This window comes from Cervus elaphus, chromosome 27 (assembly GCF_910594005.1).
Source record: "Cervus elaphus chromosome 27, mCerEla1.1, whole genome shotgun sequence".
NCBI lineage: Eukaryota > Metazoa > Chordata > Mammalia > Artiodactyla > Cervidae > Cervus > Cervus elaphus.
Window position 1 is genome coordinate 25,299,674 of NC_057841.1, and position 17,943 is coordinate 25,317,616.

General features: G+C 38.9%; 1 protein-coding gene and 1 non-coding gene across 5 annotated transcripts in view; one reads left to right on the plus strand and one right to left on the minus strand.

Annotated features, from left to right (window-relative positions):
• GALNT1 (polypeptide N-acetylgalactosaminyltransferase 1) overlaps window positions 1-17,943 on the minus strand; it is a 115,957-nt gene that overhangs the window by 15,229 nt on the left and 82,785 nt on the right. For all 4 annotated transcript variants that reach the window (XM_043889652.1, XM_043889653.1, XM_043889651.1 and 1 more), the window contains 5 exons: window positions 12,085-12,292; window positions 7,474-7,644; window positions 5,198-5,315; window positions 3,557-3,737; window positions 2,391-2,530 (listed from right to left, as the gene is read on the minus strand). In XM_043889652.1, the coding sequence (XP_043745587.1) occupies window positions 2,391-2,530; window positions 3,557-3,737; window positions 5,198-5,315; window positions 7,474-7,644; window positions 12,085-12,292 (818 nt within the window). The remainder of the gene's footprint in view (window positions 1-2,390; window positions 2,531-3,556; window positions 3,738-5,197; window positions 5,316-7,473; window positions 7,645-12,084; window positions 12,293-17,943) is intronic.
• Window positions 13,018-13,090, plus strand: TRNAG-CCC. Its single transcript has one exon. It is a non-coding gene; the product is annotated as a tRNA-Gly (tRNA).

Below are 17,943 nucleotides of genomic sequence, written 5' to 3' on the forward strand. Positions count from 1 at the left end.
AACTAACGACTCAATCAAAAAATGTGCAGAAGACCTAGACAGACAGTTCTCCAAAGACACACAGATGGCCAAGAGGCACATGAAAAGATGCTCAATATCACTAATGACTAGGGAAATATAAATCAAAAGTACAACTAGGTACTACGTCACACTGCTCAGAACGACCACCATTAAAAAGTCATAACAAGTGCTAGAGAGGTGGTGGTGGGAATGTAAACTGGTATAGCTACTATGGAGAACAGTACGGAGATTCGTCAAAAACTAAAAACAGAGTTGCTGTATGATCCTGTAATCCCACTACTAGTCATATCTGGAGAAAACTGTAATTTAAAACATGCACCCCAGTGTTCACTGCAGCACTGCTTACAATAGCTAAGAGCTGGAGGTGACCTAGATGTCCTTCCACAGGTGAATAGATAAAGAAGGTATGGCAGATATACACAGGGGAATAAAAAAGAATGGAGTAATGCCATCTGCAGTAACATGGATGGACGCAGAGATTATCAGGCCAAACACCAAATGATACCACTTATATGTGGGATCTACAATATGACACAAGTGAATTTATCTATGCAACAAAAACAGACACAGAACAGATTTGTGGTTGCCGAGGGGAAGGTGTGGGAGAGGGGTGGATTGGGACTGTGGGGTCAGTAGAGCAAACTATTACATATAGAATGGATAAACAACTGTAGAGCACAGAGAACTATATTCAATATCCTGTGATAAACCATAATGGATAAGAACACGAAAAATAATGTATATATACATATATGTATCAATCACTCTGCTGTATGGTAGAAACTAACACAACACTGTAAATCAATGATACTTCAATAGATTAAAACAGAAACCATCCACATCTCCTGGTGCTTAGGAGACAAATTCCTGATAGAAAGAGACTTGAAAAAATAACAACTGGTCCTCCCACAGAAAAGGGTGAGAGGCTAAAGTACTAACGTCAAAACCTCAGAAAGGCAAAACTGTCAGGGCTGAGGAGACAGAGACCCCTCCGTGCGATTACTCAGAAACTTTGAAAGACCAGGCCTAAGAACCTACCTGAGCTGGAAGTGAACTAAGTCTTTATACAACTGCAATCCAGCCCCACCTAGCTCAGTCTCTGTTACAGACCAAACTGTGTCCCCTCAAATTCACACGTTGGAGTCCTAACCCCCATTACCCTCAGAATGTGACATCATTTGGAGACAGGTTCTTTACAGAGGCAGTCAAATTAAAATAAGGTCATTAGGGTAGGCCTTAATCCAGTATGATTTGGTGTCTTAGTGAAGAGGGAGGATTTGGAGTCAGATGTGTACACAGGAGAACGCCATGTGAAGATGAAGGCAGAACTCAGGGTGATGCTTCTACACACCTTGGAACACCACAGACTGCCAGCAAACCACCAGAAGCTAGAATGAGGCAGGGGAGAGAGTCTTCCTCACAGGCCTCAGAAACCTGCCCACACTCTGATCTCGGATTTCTTGTCCTTAGAACCGTGAGACAATACATTCTCATGTTCTCTGCCACTCAGTTTGTGGTATGTTCTAACAGCAGCCCTAGGAAAGTACTGGAACTCCTGACTTGATCACACCCGTGAACTAAGGGAAGGACCCATTCAGATTTCCTACACACAGCACAGCTTTGGCTGGGAAGCAGAGAGACTGGCTCTTGACATCCTAGGAACATGGCGAGGACAGGGCATAGGAAATACTTCCCTGAGCCCACCTGGCAATTACACCAGAAGGTAAAAGGGCAAGCCTCTTTCAAACCAGATCCTCTACTATCGGCATCGAAACTCCAAAAGCACAGCTAATTGTGTTGACTAATTATAAGCATTAATAAATAATTTCAGGTTTCAAGAAGATTTGCTGCTGGATTCTAAGAGCAGAGACTAAAGTCATCATTAGAGTAGGCATGCTAACGCACAAGCCCAAATGGAGATTTTGGGCCCTGAAAGGAAAATAAACAGGTGTTAAAAACACAACTGATTATACACAGTCTTTCAAGTTTCCTTGTCAGTTCTTTACAATTCTACTTTGAAGTTCCTCAAACTTTGATTCAGTCTAGTTAATGCTCGGATATCACCTTCAGGAATATATGGTTTCAACTAAATGGACCAGCTTGTTAAAATAAGTCTGTTGAAGACACTAATATAACAAAAGTCCAATTGTGAAAGGTGAGAGGTAAAGCCTTATTTTAATAAAATGTAACATGATAAATTAATAAGACTTCAAGTTATGAGGCAGACTACATCAACTAACAAGGACTTTCCCATACTTGAGTTTAAGTAATTTTAACATACAGGTACACCCTTGTTAGAAGTTTAACCTCTATTCTTTTTTTTTTACAAATCAGTGAGAACCACACAGAATACATTTTTTTTTTTTTACCTCTCCCAAAGAGAAATAGTGACGTGGAATCTGAGAATCAGGATAAATATTCTCTAGGTACCAAGAGAATGGTCTGCATTGGAGTTTGTGCCTTAGACCAAGTCTTGATGATATATCTCCATAATCTACCTTTGTAACACCTGGTAAAAGAAATAAGTCACTGAATTATTAATGTTCTGTCAGGCAATACATTTCTATTTAAATATTGCATCTAACAAGCCAAACAGGAAAAGCAATATCATTTTGGTGACATACCACAAATCTACCTCCCAAGGTATAAAACAAGAAAATAATGCGTTTTCCAAAGAAAATTAAATTCACATGAGAACAGTTTACATGCCACTAACAATACACACAAACGTTAAGTTACATGGGATCACAAAACTTTAATATTTGCCAAGGCAAAAACAAAGATCAATTTTGCCCAAATATGAAACAGATGTTAAACAGAGCAATTGTTTCCAGTCAGATATTTCTCACACAGCTCCCTAAATTGTGCACCCCACCTCCACCCCGGACAGTCTCGTGGTGACTGGAAGAGGATAGAATCATAATGTCAGGCAGATTTATAGCTGACGGAACAGCTGTTGCCACAAAACCCTGAAGAGCACAGAAAAACTCCTGGAGGCATGATACGGGGTTTTGCACTGGCCTTGAAATACCTGACCATTTCATGTAAATGTTAAATGTTGCAGTTAGGTTTAAAAAAAAAAAGAAAAAAAACATGGAAAGTACCTGGACTAAAACAGTAATTTCTGCAATACTGGATCATGTATTATTATTGTTCCCTTGTGCGTGCTATGTCACTTCAGTTGTGTCTGAGTCTTTGTGACCCTATGGACTGTAGCCCACCATGTTCCTCTATTCATGGGATTCTCCAGGCAAGAAGACTGGAATGGGTAAGCCATTCCCTTCTCCAGGGTATCTTCCTGATGCAGGGATCGAACCTGTGTCTCTTGTGTCTCCTGTGATGTAAATATTGTACCAGGCTTTTGCTAAGCACTTTCTATATATGTAATTTCATTTATTCTTTACAACAACCTCTGAGGTAAGTGTCTTGCCTCTGCTCAAAGCTTCTTTTCCACCCCTTCTTACCTCTCCTCAGAATGCATTAGGATCAAACCAAGAAAGTTTGTCTTGTGTTTCTAATGCAAAATAATGCTAACCTGGAGAAATTATATAGAAGAAATTCTTGAATTCATCCATCCATACTTCTGCAAGTCGTCTGTTATTTTTATTGATAATCTGCCCCGTGCCTCCTGGAAACGTGTAGGGTGTAGCTTTCCGAAACACATGTCCAACATGTGAGCAAGTAACAATCTCCAAAGTTCCTCCACACTGCCAAATCTGGAAGCAGCCACAAAGGAGACGCCTTTTAAACACCGGCAGTTAAAAAAAAATTGTTCACATCTACTGAATTTCATGGCTGGAATTTCACAGAATCAAGGGTGTATGTGCAGTGGAGCTCCTGCTACATGGTCCCAGAGTCAGTGCCTCCTCAATTTCTGGTTCTGATCAAACCAGAAGTTGAAGGTTAAATTTAGAAAAGACGTGAGGTCCAAAGCAGTGTTTTTCTAACTGCAGTCCATCAATCTTATAAGGGTCATAAAATTCAAATTTGATGAACTGGAACCAGCACTTAGTAACAAGACATACTGTTTGATGAAATGCTTACATTATGGGTTGTATGTATAATGTATTTATTAATATGGTTCATGGTCAAAAAACTTTTGACCATGGAGTGTTCAGCCGGAGCCCTATCTGTTTGTCCTCCAAACCTGTGTCACAACCTATACATTAACCAGAACCTAGGACTCTCAACTTGTGGATTACTCATGAGTTACTCAGTGGCCAGTGAGAGCAGTCTAGTGTCTTTGTGAGCATAAAAACAAAAAAAGGGGTAAAAGGAAGATCATTAAGTGTGGTTTCACATCCTTAATCAATTATCCTTCTATTCCTTTCAAAATACATTTTTCTGTAAGTTAAAAGTCTGTTTAACTGTAGACTATTTTCAATTACAATGCTTTTTGAAAAGTCTTGACTTTGTTAAATACTCAGTGTGCCTACTTTGACGTTTTCCCAGGATCATAAAGTGATACAGCCAAATAGGATCTCCAAGATGCTCTGGAGTCCAAACCTCTCCTCTTATAAGGAGCAAGGTGATCCACCAGGAATGCAGTGAGCTAGCAGGGTTAGACTTCTGTGCAGTTCACTATGGTTTCCAATAAGCCATGTGTCTAAAGTTCATTATTTTCAGAAATACACATCATTCTAAAAATAAGTTGATTTTTGTGAACATGAAATGCATAAGAATTAAGGCTGACTGGGTTAAATTAATTTAGAATAATTTCAGAATTCTTTTGCCTTTTTCTTTTTATTGAAAAACAGAAAGCTGGTAAAGTAGCCAGGTTTAAATAAGAGAGAACAATTCTCAAACCAGAAGAACACAGAATATTAAAGAAGGTAAAATTATGTTTTTGGCAGTTAAGGAACAAAGTAGCATTTATGAACTACATGTTATTTTTATTTACTTTTAGAGTTTGAATTACTTCTTTGAAAGTAAAGACAACTGGGGAATCCTGTGTAAATTTTACAGGTGGACTACTAATATAACTGAATTATTTGCTTAAAAAACTTTAGAATGAACCTTTAATAGTATCTCCAAACTTTTTATGGGCTGAAGGCTGTGAAGTCTGATTAAACTCATATTAAATTCACTTTTTATTTTTTCTTTAGAAAGAACACAAATATTCAAAGCATATTCATATTTGAGGTTATACAGGTTACTTTTTTCAATGGGAACTTACCCTAAAGGAAATTTCTAGGTTTTCTCCTCCCCAAATATCCATTCCAGCATCATATGTTCCAATTTCCTGAAAGTAATCTCTGTCTATTGAAAAAAGGCCTCCTGCCATTGTAGGTGTTCTGAAATTCAATCATAATACTATACTGTTAATTGCAACAATTTAAAGTTTACTATCAGTTTTTGTTTTTAAAAGTAGCTTTTTAACTGTTTATGGAATAAATGTTGATTCTCACACTCTTCAGAAACTTTCACAGGCCCCAAGGGCTTTGTTTTTATGCTGAGTTATTTGGTTTCCAGATATGACCTGCACCCCAGTCACGCTGTCACAGCTCCAGCCTGGACACCCTTCCCTGCCTGGTCCCAAGGGCTCTTACTGTCTTCAGTACCATTCTTGATCCTCAGGTCCTGACTGAGCTTCCACCCTAAACTCCGTAAGTTGAAGCTATTTCTTGTGATCTTCTTCATCTGACTGTCATGCACTCCAGAGTTTCGAGCAACTAAAAATGCAGTTGACCATTTTAACCAACCAGACTCACGTCAGCAGCTCTAGCAGGCCAGGTTTTAAAGGGTGGCAAACACTGCAAAGATGTACCATTAAACAGGATGAAAACAATGCAGCTCTTCTTTTTTTTTTTTTTTTAACAATGCAGCTCTTTTCCTGAACTTTAAGGAAGGAGATGAAGTACAGGATAAAATCAATATATTCCTCCTAAGGGGATCATCATCCTGACCAAGTAAATTGTCTGCCACAAAACATCGCTCAGGTATGCAGAGTGGGTGGGAATAGGTTGAATTAAGCAGAGAAATGATAACAAAGGAGGAGTTAAATAAATGAATACCAAGTACTGGTTTACTTGAAGAGTGAGTATGGGAGAAAAATGGGTTCCAACTAGGGAGAACGTAATTAAATTCTAGGGACAGAGGACACATGGAGATAATAGTTTAGGATGAACTGGTCACCTACATAACCCTGAAACATTCTCATTCCATGCACTGCTGAGGGAGGTAGCATTTGCTTTTACAGAAGAAATAGTTGTTTCCACCAAGAAGTTAGGACTTAACTTTGATTTTAGAAGACAAAAAAGAATGAGAAAGCCTAATATCTTAGGGGTCAAAGGAAATAGGCTGACACCCAGCATTATCCTTCAGTGCAGGGGTTTCCTGACCTAGGTTTGGCATCTAATTTTCCTAGAACTGTTATGCAAACCCGTCTGTTTATACATGTAAAACAGGCATTTATACAGGCATCCCTGCCTACCGCCCTACCCCCCAGTTTAGGGAAGACTCCTAGCTTTTATCAGATTTTTCAAAGCAGTCTATCATCCATGAAATGTTTAGCAACCCGTGGTTTAGATGCTGATTTGAACTGTGAGCCAAAGAGTGAAAAAGTCCCTTTACTGGGAAAGTAGGAGAGTACTTGGACTGGCTAGGGACAAACAGCGCAGAACTAGTGAAACCTCTCTCCAACTGTCAGAACTGGACTCAATTCAAAGGCAGACAGATCTGGGAAGCCTAGGAGAGGAGAAGGCTAAAAAGGCTAAAAATCAAGTCTCAATTACTACAGAAGCAACAAGCTGATGCAACCAGAATAAATCCTAGGATGGCTCAGAAGGCTCAAGGTCTCTCTCTAAAGGTCCTCAATAGCATGAAGCTTTTTATCCCTTTCTGGAAAAAAAAAAAAAGATCTACATAAGACCAAATACAGAACAAAAGAAAAAGCAGAAATGCATCAATGGATATCCCTTTTATACTTTTGTCAATTCTAGTTATTTTTATACTTGAAACAAGTTTTTTCTAACCTTGTCAGATGGTAGATGTCTGAATTTAAAGTCTTACATTTTATTACCCAGTTTTAGGCAATATTTTCACATCTTGGCACTTAAAATTACTGAAGGGATGGTTTAAGTTAAATATTATTATCCTTAGTGACTGAATTAAAGCATAAATTACAGATTTGCAAACTGTTGTTCATATAGGAATGAAAGAACATATGCATGTCACTATCATTTCTCACAGGCACTAGATTTATAGAAATGAAAAATTTGAACTTATTTTTTTACTTAAAAAAGAAATCCGTCTTTGAAATAATGACATTATTTCAAATAAATAATAATGATATTATTTCAAATAAATGAAAAATGGCTCTTAACTTCACATATGGTGAACAAATCCTTCATGTTTTTCAAAATACATTTAAAATCCTTCTAATGTGATTCCCGAAGCTTCACAATCCCCTGCCAGTAACACTTTGGGGAAAATGTTTGACGAATCAATTACCTCACAGGAAGAGTCCGATCACCTTTCCTTCTGTCCATTTCTCTTTGGGGAACGGGATACCAGCGAAAGTTGAGCTTCCAGTTGAACCCGCCGTAGGTCATGTCAGAACCTGCCATGTACTCAAAAGTGTCATCACTGATCACATCTATGATGGGACAGACCACTGTCTTCCTAGAATCATAAAAGCAGATGAAAAATCTTTGAAAACTTTCCTTTTTGAGGTCTGTCATAACAACTACGTAACAAGTACATACTAAGTGTTTTTAAAATAAAAATGCATTCTATAATGTTAAAGACAATGGTGAAAAAAATCCCCCATTCTATCCTACCGAGCTAGCATCATTTATCCTATTTATTTATAACCCATTGAAAATAACCTTCCACCCATTTTCCATTCAGACTTTTTACATTTTTTGCCACATGAAAAGTACTTCAAATATCTCTACAGTATTAAAAAATAACACTTTTAATGACTACATATTTAACAGTTTTAAGCTAATAACTTTCTTAAAAAATAAACTTTCGGACATTTGTGTTTCTTATAGATTTTTGCTGTTAAGGAACTAAGGGATCATGTTCATATATATATTTTCACTTTTGCTTGAAGAGTAAACTTCTAGGAGTGAGACTAGTGAATTAAATAATTTTTTGTGGCACTGCTCATTACTGCTTTCCAAAAATGTTTTATATATATATATATATACAGCTTTCTTATAATGCCATCAACTTTGGATGCTATTTTCTTACAACTGTGTAATTATAATAATGTTAAATAGTATCTCTGGGTTTAAAAAATTTATCTTTTCTAATTATTAGAATGAGTACTTTTTATTGCAGTTTGTATTTCTTCATATAAATTGTCTGATCATACACACTAAAATTTTTTCCTTTTGGTTACTGCAATTTTTATGCACCTGAAAAACCATACATGACCATAGCTCTTTCTAAGGAACACTGCCCCTTCTCAGAGCCCTTGGGAGCCACATTTTAGAGTATCCTCCCCATCCAACTGGTGTCTTATTTAAGAAATCTTTCCTTACTCCCAAATCATATTCTCCTATATTATCTTCAAAATGAATTATATTTTGCCTTTCACATTTGTCTTTAGTCTTCATGAAACTGATTTTGGGTTTTCGTGCATCAAGTACCCAACTTCGCTTATTTTCCTTATGGGTGACCAACTGTCCTAGTGCTACTTATCTCACTGTCTCCTGTAATCACAAGGGCCAGCTCTGTCATAATTCAAGTTTTCACATAAACATGGACTGGCTCTGTTTCCTGAGTCTAATCCCTGCATCAATACATCACTGCCACAGTTAAACAGCTTTAAAATAAGTCTTGATATCTAGTAGGACAGGCCTAGTTGTACTTGACTCTTCTTTTTCATGGGTATTTTAGCTATTTTTTTTAAAATATGTATTTCCATATAAATGTCAGCATCAGCCAGTTCCTCCAAGAAAATTCTGCTGAGATTTCAATTAAAAACACATTGAATTTATAGATCAATGTGGGGAGAAATGACATTTTTATATTGACTTTTCTATCCAGTAACATTATCCTTCTCTCTGCTCAGATTATTTTCCAGTGAATTTCAACCATTTTCAATTTCATGCATCATTTGTTAAATATATTCCTAATCACAGCCTATGATTTCCATTGCTATTATAAATGGTATCATTTCTTTTCTTCTTTTTACATTATATTTTCTAACTATTCCTGCTGGTATGGAGAAAGCAACTGACTTTTCTATGGTGGTTTTATATTTGGCAACACTGCTAAACTCTTATTATCTCTACTACTTTGTGTATAGATTACTTTTCTTTGTAAAAAACACACCATTTGCAATTGATAGCACTCGTTTTTTTCCTTTCCAATTCTTACACCATTTATTTATTTCTTGTATTATTGCAAAATCTAAGGCTTCTAATAATACTGAGTAATAAGAATAATTCAGGGCATCCTTATCTTGTGCAAAACACTTTCAACATTTCTCTGTTATGTTTGCCAGTTAACATGTGTGTGTTTAGCTGTCCTTTCTAAAATTTGTAAATTTCCATTCTGTAATAGTTTACTAAGTATTTTAAATCATAAATCAATGCTCATCTTAATCATAAATGAACATTTTTTTCCTGTATCTACTAAAGTGATTATAGAGTTTTAATGACAGGGTTTTAATCACAGTTTCAGAAATATGCTAACATTGTCTACTTTGTGAATTGGTTTTGTAATATTAAACCAAGTAGTAATGATATGTTACATATACACATATATACTGATAAATTATCAGTGGTCCCCCACTTTTTTGGCACCAGAGACTGGTTTCATGGAAGACAATTTTTCCATGAAAATGGAGTGGGGGAAGTGTGAGTTTGGGATGATTCAAGTGCATTACATTTATTGTGCACTTTATTTCTATTATTATTACATCAGATCCACCTCTGATCATCAGGCACTAGGAAGTTGGGGATCCCTGTGTTTTTTATATATGTTGATATGATATTAATAAATCCCAGTTGGACTCAGCTTGCTGGTGGTGTGAGATTTTCGTATTAGGGTTCACCAGTGGGTTTGAATAATTTTCCATGTACTTCTTTTCTGATTTCTTATCAAGGTTATACTAGTCACATAAAACAAGTTGAACTGGTATCCTCTTTTTCTGTATCCTGCTTACAAATTCTTGAGAGAGATCTGTTTTCCCTCCTTCGCCCCATATCAAGGTTGAAACAGCCAGGTTGCCTTTAGTGTGCAAGAATTCACTTCTCATTCTAACCCAGAAGTACAAACAACAGAAGCCTAGCTTTATGCAGATATTTGCTATTTGTCTTCACACTGTAGGCAGGGCCCTGGCCTTGGCTCCTATCCTCCCATCTGTTTGTCTTTCAAGAAGTTCAGCAGGAAACCCTGTAGGTGAAAGCTGGCTTTAGTGTCTGGACTACTTACTTGTATGCATTTCGTTCTGAGAGCTGCAAAATTTCTTACTTTAGTGCCAACCTGGTGATGCACTTAAAAATGTGTTTTGTATTTATCCAGAATTTAGCTTTTTCAGTTGGAAAAGTTATTCAGGATACCTCATCTACCATACGGTCCAACTGGAAGTTGTTGTGGTTGTTATTTCAGGCAATTTCCCTTTCATATTTCTGTCATCACTTCACACTGCTTTCTCCAAAGGTCTAGGCTCCTGCTTCATAAAGGTTACAGACTGTCTTTACGCAAGAAAACACTTCCTGAATCAGTCATCTGTTACATACAGAAAAAAATTTACAGATAAACCTATGTCTTTTTCAGGCAGTGTTCTCCTTCCTAAAGCTACTGTATCTTCTCATTGCCCAGGCAGTTCATCTTTGAAAGGGGAGAGATGTAGGTCTAGCATTTGCTTACAAACAGAATAGATGCAATGACAAGCTCCCACTAAACTCAACTTGGGGGCTTCCCAGGCGGCCCTAGTACTAAAGAACCTGCCTGCCAGTGCAGGAGACATAAGAGACTTGGGTTCAATCCTTGGGTCAGGAAGGTTCCCTGGAGGAGGGCATAGCAACCCACTTCAGTATTCTTGCCTGGAGAATCCCATGGACAGAGGAGTCTGGCAGGTTACAGACCACAGGGTCACAAAGAATCGGACATGACTGAAGCAACTTAGCATGCACGCATGCTCAATTTGACTAAAAAGAGTTTACCCTGCTGAAATCTAAATCTTAATGTTAAGCTGACACAGCCAGCCTCTGGTTCAAACTGCAATGACAAAGCAGAAATGCAACAAACCTAGGTCCTGCAGAATGAAGTTAGTTAGGTTTTTTCCTGATATCTAGGAACTAAGCCAGAGCCCAGCAGTAGGCAATTCTTTGAAAACTGCATCATGAAAGACTACAACCATGAACTTGCACTGCTCCCAATGTTCCACCTGTATTAGCCAAGATTACAGTGCTTATTTTCATATACAATCAAGCATTTCAGGGGCAACGTGTATCTCCTCACTCCCTTTAACTCTGTGCTACAGGCTGAGAGATACAGCCTCAGTAAAGATGCAGACAGAGAGGAGATGACCTGCCCAGACCCTCGTGTCAGCCTTAGAGAGCAGGGACAAGTACAGGGCTTTTTATCCTACCACCCCTGAGATAAGTGTCTATATGTTCTGCTCCTGTTCAGTGAAGAGAGCAGACAATAAACATCCTAACAACACGTTTCCTAACCCAGCCTCACTAACAAGACAGTCTGCAAACAGTGCTTCCAGGCTTTAGAATGTGGTCTTCACATTCAGTCTAGAGCACTCTTCATGGGGCTTCTCAGATGGCTCAGTGGTAAACAATCCGCCTGCCAATGCAGGAGACGAGAGTTCGATCCCTGAGCCGGGAAGATCCCTTGGAGAAGGAAATGGGAACCCACTCCAGTATTCTTGCCTGGAAAATCCCATGCATACAGGAGCCTGGTAGGCTAGTCCATGGGGTCACAAGAGTTGGACACAACTCAGGAACTGAGCACGAGCACTCTTCATAGGTATTTAAAAGGAAAACTCAGATGAAAATATTTTTATATTTACTTTGAAACAGAATTTTGCAACTTACCATAGTTTAACACAAAGGCACTGAAAACAATTTATAAATCCCATCAAATTACCTGTCGTGTTTGATCCTGGCTAAGAGAGGTTCCAGCCATCCCACTGTGCACTCACAGTGAGCATCTAAAAAGGTGATCACTTGGCCTTTAGACACAGCAGCGCCTTTTAACCTAGCTCTGATCAATCCAGAACGCTGCTCCATTCGAATGACGTGAACGGGTACTTTTAATTTTTTCACGTAACTCTCTAGAGGTCTTTTTAAAAAGTCTGAAAAGGAATAAAACAAATTAAGAAAATAACATGAAAAACCTGTGAGCTGGCATTACCCAGGTGGAAAGCAACTTTGGATTGCAGTATTCATTTAACATGTATTTACTGAGCACTGTGAGTGAGGCTCCCTGACTCACAAACCCAGTTCACCCAGGAAGGCTTTTTATTTCCTGAGAGAATGTGCCAGAACTGCCTCTCCTTTGTTAGAGGAATTAGGAGAGAGTCTCTGGGCTCAGGCTCAGTCAAAGGCATGTTACTACATTTCTTGAAGGAGCTTTCTGTCAGGCTCAATTATTATTTTTTTTTAATCACGCTTAAGGATCAGGAACAGAAAGAAGGTAGTTCAAGAGAATTAAACCCAGACCTCAATAGAGAGAAGGAACGAATACACAATAGCTGTTAAGAGTTCAGAAAACTGTGTGGTTTCTTCAAAGACAGAAGCGAATTGTCTTAGACTGTCATAGTCTCTGACTATGCAGTTCTTCTTGCAGAAGGTGGGGAATGAGGTCAAGCTGTAAGAGAATGCTGGGCTGTAGCTGCAAGACCAAACAGAAACCTTAACAGACAGTTTAGTCCAAGTCAAAGAGCTTTCAAGAGGGAAGAGCAACTAAAGAGAAAATCAGCAGCTATCCTGGAGAGTTCAGAGAAAGGCTGTGCCCTTAAGTCAAGGATTTCCTGCCTCCAGAGTACATAACTGACTTTAAACAGCAGACAAGGGGACTTCCCTGGTGGTCCAGTGGCTGAGACTTTGCACTCCCAATGCAGGGGGCCCAGGTTCAATCCCTGGTCAGGGAACTAGATCCCACAAGCTGCAACTAAGGATCCTGCATGCTGTAAGGGAGACTGAAGATCCCATGTGTAATGACTACAACCCAGTACAGCCAAATAAATAAATTTAAAAAAGAAAAAGCAGAAAAGTATCCACTTCCTCAAGGCCAAGAGAAGAAGTTGCAGATCAGGTTAGTTTCTGGTAGTTATGCCAGAGAAGCAATGGATGGTGGGCAAGTGTCTTTCCAACTTGTCCCCATATAAGAAGTACAAAGACAATCTCTCCAGGGAAGGAAAATCTTGACATGGAGCTACCAGGATGCCTATGACTACCTCTGTCCCATGGGATCTCCATAAGGGTGGTTGGGTATATTAAGGGGGTAAATTCTAAATGTGGGAACCCAAAGGGATTCCTACATACAGGAAAGGGAAAGACAAATAGGAGTGAAATGGTTCTTGCTCACTGGAAGTGGTAAGACCTGACTGATTCAACAATGGAATAATCAGGGCTATGAAAACAGTGAAAGAGAAAAAAGGCCTCTATGTCCACTACACCAGAACACCGATCGTTTCCATGTCTGCTAACACATTTTCTAAAATATCTGAGCTAAAAGGAGTTATCTGAAAAATATGGGGAGAACTCCTACCTGATAACCATGATTTTATGAACCAGAAAGCTATAATTTGATTCTGAGTAAAAAGGTGAGGGTGATGCCAATCCTGATGAAAAGCAACATTTTACCCTTTTAAGTCTGTTTAGTATAATGCCAGGCTCTTTACAGACTTTATTTCATTTAATCCTCATAATGACCCTATGAGATGTTATTAAACCTATTTTAGATATGAAATTCTAAGGCTCAGAATATTAAATGAACTGATCAAGATGATACAGTTTATTAAGGAGTAGATCCAACAGTCAAACCAGCTCTGCCTGACTTCAAGGCCCATCTTTTTACCCACAGCAAGAAATCCTACAAGGAAACAACCAAGGAAAAATTTCAGGACTGTGGATTGCCTGACTTGATACACATTTAAATTGCTTTATGTTCAGAGTTTGATGAATCTCATGTGATGAGGTACGAGTTATATTCTAGTACCTTAGACCAGTCAAGTGCAACTGTGTCACAACACATCTCCCAGTAAGTCTTCCTTCCAGAATTAGACAGTTTGAAGTGCTTCAGAATCAAAGCAATCTAATCTCTGAGTCCTGTATCTTTGAAAGTTATGATACTCTGTCCTGTCTGTAATTAAAATGAAAAAATGCATGGTCTGGTAGCTCAAAAAAGTTGCTATTCAACAACTTTTCTTGGCATTTTATTTGACATCTTTGTGGCTCTCATGCAATATGGCTACAAAATAGGTGTCTTCCTAACAGCTGACAGAGAATTATGTGCTCAGGACTAGATGGGGGATTAGGAACTATTTATTCAAAACTCAGTTTTTGAAAATGAAGCCATGGGGGTTAATTGATTATGACTAGAAGATACGTTGTCATCTAAAAATAAGGGAGAATCCTATTTATTAGATATCTTTACAGCTATTAGTCTATAAACAGATCCCAAGGCATCTCTACCTCAGGCATCGCGAGGCTGGCAGAGTAAAGGTCAGGGAAAATTTCACTGCTCCCAGCAACAACTGAGATATCTTAGCCAGAATTCGAAAGAGCAAGGAATTTAGAGTGTAATATTAATAAACCTGACTCCTAATCCCTACTTAAATAAGAACCTGTTTTCTTTTGTGTAAAATGAGAAAAACAATAGTCATGTCAGATTAAGAACATTGTATCAATTCTAAGTCTTAAGATACCCTTTTGAGATGACAACTGCATAACTCTGAACATGAACTAGGGATTCATCCAGATTCCATCTTTATTACAGACCCTGTAACAGTAAAGTTATGACAGATGCGAAGTACACAGTAGTTAAGAGGTTAACCCCTAGGTTTATGGTTAAGTCTCATTTTGCTCTAACAATAAAATAGGGATAATTATAGCACCTACTTCATACTTAATAAATGGAGCTACTGATGTCTCAGCAGGTTAACCGTGAAATCCAGTACCCTGAGGCCATGAGCAGACTACACATGCTACACAACCTAGTTAGGAACTCTATGCAGACGAGGAGGAAAACACAAGGATTAACTGACTGTGATTACTCTTTCCTTCATTCACTGAATATATTCTGGACTGCTTACTATGTAACAGGCACTGTGGACACTGGGGAGAAAATGGTGAGCAAACAGTCCTTCCTGATGGGAGTTACAGTGCCTGCCTGGGGAGGAGGGGTGTATAACGGTAAAGCTCTGGGGGGTGCTGGGGAGTATACAGTGTTGTGAGAGGTGTTCAGTGGGACTTGACCTGGTCTTGGGAGGTCAAGGAAGGCCTCTCTAAACGTAACTTGACTCTGATGAAACATCTGAGCTGAACTGTGGGGACAGGGTGGGCAGGGAATTACAAGATGAGACTGGAGATGCAGGCAAAGACCAGGTCATGCAGGCCTTAGAGGAAAGCTGTTAGCTTGTTTTTAATTGAAGTATAGTTGTAGGCCTCAGAGGCATGATTTTTTTTACGTATAGTTGATTTACAATGTTCTCAGGTGTACAGCAATGTGATTCAGTTATATACATGTTATTTTTCAGATTTATTTCAATTGTAGGTTATTATAGGATACTGATATAGTTCCCTGCGTTATATAGTAGGTCTTTGTTTCGAGGAAACGTTTTCATCAGACAAGTGATGTGGTCTGGTCTGCATGTTTAAAAGCTTCCTTCAGGGAGACAGTGTTTATGGGGAGACTAGTCTATTTCATCAGCCAGGTGAGAATTAATGGTGCCTTGGCTGGGCCTCATGAGCAGGAAGGGGTAGACTTAGAGAGCTGGCTCTGGTTCCTGGGCCCATAGCTACCACCCAAACAAGAAGGTCAGACCATTCTCAGTCTGGGCAGCAAGACTGCAGCTATGACCACAACAGCACAACGCCCAGCGGTGCCCAAATATCAGAAGTGGCAATCAGAACCCCTGAGGCTTTCCAGGCAAGAAGATACAGAAGAACCAAGTTCTTTGTGAGGGCTGTGCAGTGACACTTGGAGACCTGCTTGGTGACTAAGAGCCCAGCGGAGCAGGGAGGCAGACACCTGCCCACACGTTTCCAATTACAGGTTTACACAGGCCACGGTGATTCAGAAGGGCCCACATGAGGGAGGAAAAAATAACTGGGATACGTGACTTTCTTTGCCACTTCATGTTGTGGACACATGGATCTTTCTGATTAGGCTACATCCCACAAAAACTTACTATTTCACACAGCCTTCTCAGGCCTGCAACAAAATGATAGAGAAAACAGGGGGAAATGTAAAAACAAATCATTTCATCTGAGGAAAAATATCTCTCCTTGAGGAACATTTAATTTCACAAGTTTCAACATACAAGTAAGTCACTCAGAGGACAGAGATGTTTTTATATATCGCTGCTAAATTAACTTTGGTTAATTTTCTATAAGAGGGATTAATTAATTCCTAGTTAACAATTATTCAGGTGAAATTTATATGTCTACTGTCAATAGTAATTATTTAAGTGTGGTATTCTTAATTTATAACAGCTCTCATCCATTTTGACATTAATTATAGTATATATTATTATTAAATGTTTTATGCAATTATAAACTATAAACTATCTCCTTGATTAGATTAAGGAAGTAAGCTACAAGGCCCTTGAGACAGCAAGGCTGTAACTTATTTATTTTTACCTCTACAATCTGGCAAAGCAAGAAGATTTAAATTGTTATCAATGTGCAAATTAGTCCCAATAGTTGATAGGAAGTAATTAAATTTTATCATGCTTAAATGTATATGTTTAGTGTGGGCACACGGAGAAGGCAATGGCACCCCACTCCAGTACTCTTGCCTGGAAAATCCCATGGACAGGGGAGCCTGGTAGGCTAAGGTCCATGGGGTCGCTGGGAGTCGGACACAACTAAGCAACTTCACTTTCACTTTTCACTTTCATGCATTGGAGAAGGAAATGGCAACCCACTCCAGTGTTCTTGCCTGGAGAATCCCAGGGATGGGGAGCCTGGTGGGCTGCGGTCCACGGGGTCACACAGAGTTGGACACGACTGAAGCGACTTAGTAGCAGTGTGGGCACAGGAAGGAGAAGGTATAATACTTGACTAAACTATCTTAGCATATGCAATAAGATTAAGCAAGAAAGGTGAAGATAACAACAAAAAAAGGTTTAAAACATGAGTCATGAAGTTTCAAGCTGCTTAAGGAAGGAAAAGCCATTTTCTGTAGTTTCCTCCAAATTTTTCTCATGTGAATATAGGAATATTGGGGAAAGCACATGACCTAATGATCCTAAACAGCTGTGCTGTGAAAAACAAAAAAGCCCGTGAAAAATTCTGAGATTCGTGGAAGAATGTCTGGGCCACAGCCATTGCAGAGACTCATCATGAGATCAGAGACATACTATACACCACTTTCCCACAAGTCCCTTCATCACCCTTTTGTGCTCCCTTTTATGGACCACGCCTGACCTTGGGAATGGAGAAAACGGCAAGACCTCGGAAGAACCTGGAGAACTTGGACTCGCCCAGCTGAGGCTCTGCTCTGCTGGCAGGGATGCTTCCCACTGTCCATGCACTAAATCTCTCTTCATGGCTCTAAATCAGAGCCAGTCTTTCTCCACCGACTCCAGGCTGAGCTTCCCACAGAGAAAATCCTGACAAAATTAAGTGTTTTTTTTTTTCCTCCCCCACTGTTTTGCATAAATTTTTACACAGTTATCTCTTTTTAAAACAAGATTAAGATGTGACACAACTAAATGCTAATTAACATAATATTTTAAGTTTCACAAGGGTGTAAATTGTTTGCATATGTGAACGA